Source organism: Musa acuminata, chromosome BXJ3-5 (assembly GCF_036884655.1).
Source record: "Musa acuminata AAA Group cultivar baxijiao chromosome BXJ3-5, Cavendish_Baxijiao_AAA, whole genome shotgun sequence".
NCBI classification, from domain to species: domain Eukaryota; kingdom Viridiplantae; phylum Streptophyta; class Magnoliopsida; order Zingiberales; family Musaceae; genus Musa; species Musa acuminata.
In genome coordinates this window covers 22,707,940-22,710,632 of record NC_088353.1, presented here as the reverse complement: position 1 = coordinate 22,710,632, position 2,693 = coordinate 22,707,940, and the positions used below count along the sequence as shown (strand labels likewise).

The window sequence follows — 2,693 nt, the reverse complement described above, 5'->3', positions numbered from 1 at the left end:
AGTCTTTCAAGGATTATAAAAAGATGGGGCGTAACTCTTAAATAAATACGTATCTCTGAAGAGAAATTATAAAAAAAATATTTTTTTTATTGATAACAACACGCATTCTCCAAAACGCTAATTGCTCTTTTGTTGTATTTACCCAGTCGCTACCGTATAACTCAGTCGCTAGCTCCCACATGAATAAATTTTCCTATATCTTGACCTGCTTATTCTGATTCAAGTTTCAGCTCCATGGTCATCCTATATCGTATGGATTCAGGGGTTTTAAGACAGTGAATATTCCATTTTGATCAATGAAGAAACCCTTAATTGTTGCGTCTGAGAAAATCCAAGCAGATATTAATGATAAATCAAAACATGTTAGAGAAGCAATATTGAGCATCACACAAGGGCAAGTCTTTCAGCGGCATAAAACATATTTCTCAGGTGGTTTCAGTGATTCCATTGAATGAAAATGTCGACAGATAAATGTAAAAGAAGTGAATGCATTAAGTGTTTCACTTTTCCGTCAAGTTGACCATAAAAAAACATCATCCTAGAGAAGCTTCCACAGGGTGAAGATGCCACCATCAATTTCCACAAATAACAAATTAGAAACTATTATCCTCGACGACTTTTTATAAGGAACATGGCGGTGGTTAGTGGATATTGACTCACGACTTCGAGAATGATGGATCTTTTTTTTTTAAAGGATGTTGATTGATTAGTGACTCAATAATTACTAGCTCGTTGTCATTATATTATCTATAATGATTCTTGGAATATACTACAGCACGAAGGAAGAAACATATTGGTATAGCATGGCCATGTTAGGCAAACATAGGAAAAAAGAAAAGGCTTTGTCAGTACCTGAGGAGCTTTGTGAGTTGGCCTTCTGTTGATTCTTTCTAGATAATATATTGACAAAAGTCACCTGCACTTTCAGTTTCTTGATAATTCAGCATGTATTAGTAACCAATGTTGGAAATTTTCAAGCTGTAAATTTCCTAATACCAATGTATATAAATTGTAGGTATATAATACATATAAAACTACAAGAAAATTTCACCTAAAACACTCATATTAAAAGTCAGTACTGAATAAGTTGGAAGACGTAGTTCTCTTAGACTAAATATCCACCAAAATGAACACCTGAAAAGCATTAATATGGATGTGAATATGATTATTCCTCTTATGGCTCAAGAGTATATCTTATTAATGCATGCAACTACTAACTAGCAATGACCACAACAAACCCTTCATATCCTTCCATTTCATTGTTGCCAAATTACTAGAAAATTGCTCCTAAACCTCTGTTTTGAGAATTTCGACAAATGGAATTCTTCCATTTTCTATTATTGTTTTTCACTCCAATGACATGTAGTCTTTCCAAAATTCCGCAAATTTTATAGCCTAACGTTGAACGATTCTTACAATCTTGGTGACTGAAGCATCGATTTGTTCCATGGAAACTGGAAATTGGGCGTGATCGGATTCTTATAGTTCTCACCCTAGCAGCGCAGGGAAGCCGCTCCGGGTCCGGGTCACCGCGGTTCGGGGGCTGCTCGGGGTCGACCGAGCCGCCCGCGGCGAGTCGAGGGTCCGACGGAGGAGCTGCCTGACGGCGGCAATCAGCTGCTCCGCTGGATCCACCGCCGCGGCGTCGGCCGAGCGGAAGCTACGGCAGAAGCTGGCATGGCGGACCATGGCCTCCTCCGGCGAGATCAGCAGCTCGGAGCGGCGGATCTCGTCCTGGACGGCCTCGGCGCAGAGGCCGCAGATCCACCGCCCCCCGTACTGCTCCCGGACACCCGCGATGTACGCCGGCGTGCACTCCTCCGTGAGCCCGCAGCAATCGCATGCCGCGAACTCTACCTCCACCGCCGCCGCCGCGGCTACAGCTTCTCCCCCGCTAATCACCGTCGCGGACATGACGAACAACGAATCTAGAAGCAGGCTTCGCCTAGATCTAAAAGCAAGAGAGAAATTCCAGGTTCAAACAGAGAAGCGAGGTATCGACTGCTCGATCTAGATCTGTTAGAAGAGTAAACCAACTAGTACCGATTGGAGGGGGATGTGGGGCGATGGAAAAGAGATGGAGGTGGGTGGCTACCGCTCCGTCTCAACAGAAGCAACATCGATGCGCAAGTCCTTCTCTCCTCGGTCTCCTCCTGCAGCGGCCGCCTGTGGTGCGTTGTTATCCTCCTCGCGGGGTAGGGTGACCTCCATCTCAATCAAAGACCCAAATCAAGGCGTCGCTCTCTCTCTCTCCGGCCTCCCTTACTCTTCTTCTTCTTCTTCTTTGGTTCTCCGACGATTGCTTCCGTGCGATGGTGGGGGTTGGGTGCTGCTGAGTGGCGTCGGAACGGGGTTTTTATTTGGTAGCGAGGAGTGTAGACGTAGGTCCCGCGCCAATGATTGGGGAAGTGGTTTGGGTGACGGAGCCGCGTCAGCTAGGATCGGTTGGCATTAGATTCCCCGCCTTGCCATTCTCCGAGCTACGCTTTACCCACCCGCACTACCCACCTAGCCTTCAATTAATGGAGACAATGGGACCAACTAGTCTATGTCCAATCATAGCACAGGTAGAAATCGGGGCAGACGAGAATGTGCGTATTCTTTTGTGCCAGCAGGCATCTTGTTTCTGGAGCGACGATGCCAGCTGTCTGCCAATTCATCATCGTGTCTTTTAACAAAGTCCGCTTCCGTTG

At 45.4% G+C, this 2,693-nt stretch overlaps 1 protein-coding gene across 1 annotated transcript; it reads right to left on the bottom strand.

Annotated features, from left to right (window-relative positions):
* Window positions 1–1,224: 1,224 nt before the first annotated feature.
* On the bottom strand, window positions 1,225–2,341 carry LOC135638205 (uncharacterized). Its single transcript, XM_065151223.1, has 2 exons — window positions 2,044–2,341; window positions 1,225–1,951 (listed from the first exon to the last, which is right to left on the bottom strand). Exons 1-2 carry the CDS (start codon window positions 2,118–2,120, stop codon window positions 1,489–1,491), a joined length of 540 nt encoding a protein of 179 aa, XP_065007295.1. The 5' UTR covers window positions 2,121–2,341; the 3' UTR covers window positions 1,225–1,488.
* Between the last annotated feature and the right edge of the window lie 352 nt (window positions 2,342–2,693).

Coding starts and splice junctions, on each gene's coding strand:
- LOC135638205 (XM_065151223.1), bottom strand. CDS start 2,120: ATGTTGCTTCTGTTGAGACGGAGCGGTAGCCACCCACCTCCATCTCTT. Junction 1,952..2,043: donor CCCACATCCCCCTCCAATCG/GTACTAGTTGGT, acceptor TCTTGCTTTTAG/ATCTAGGCGAAGCCTGCTTC.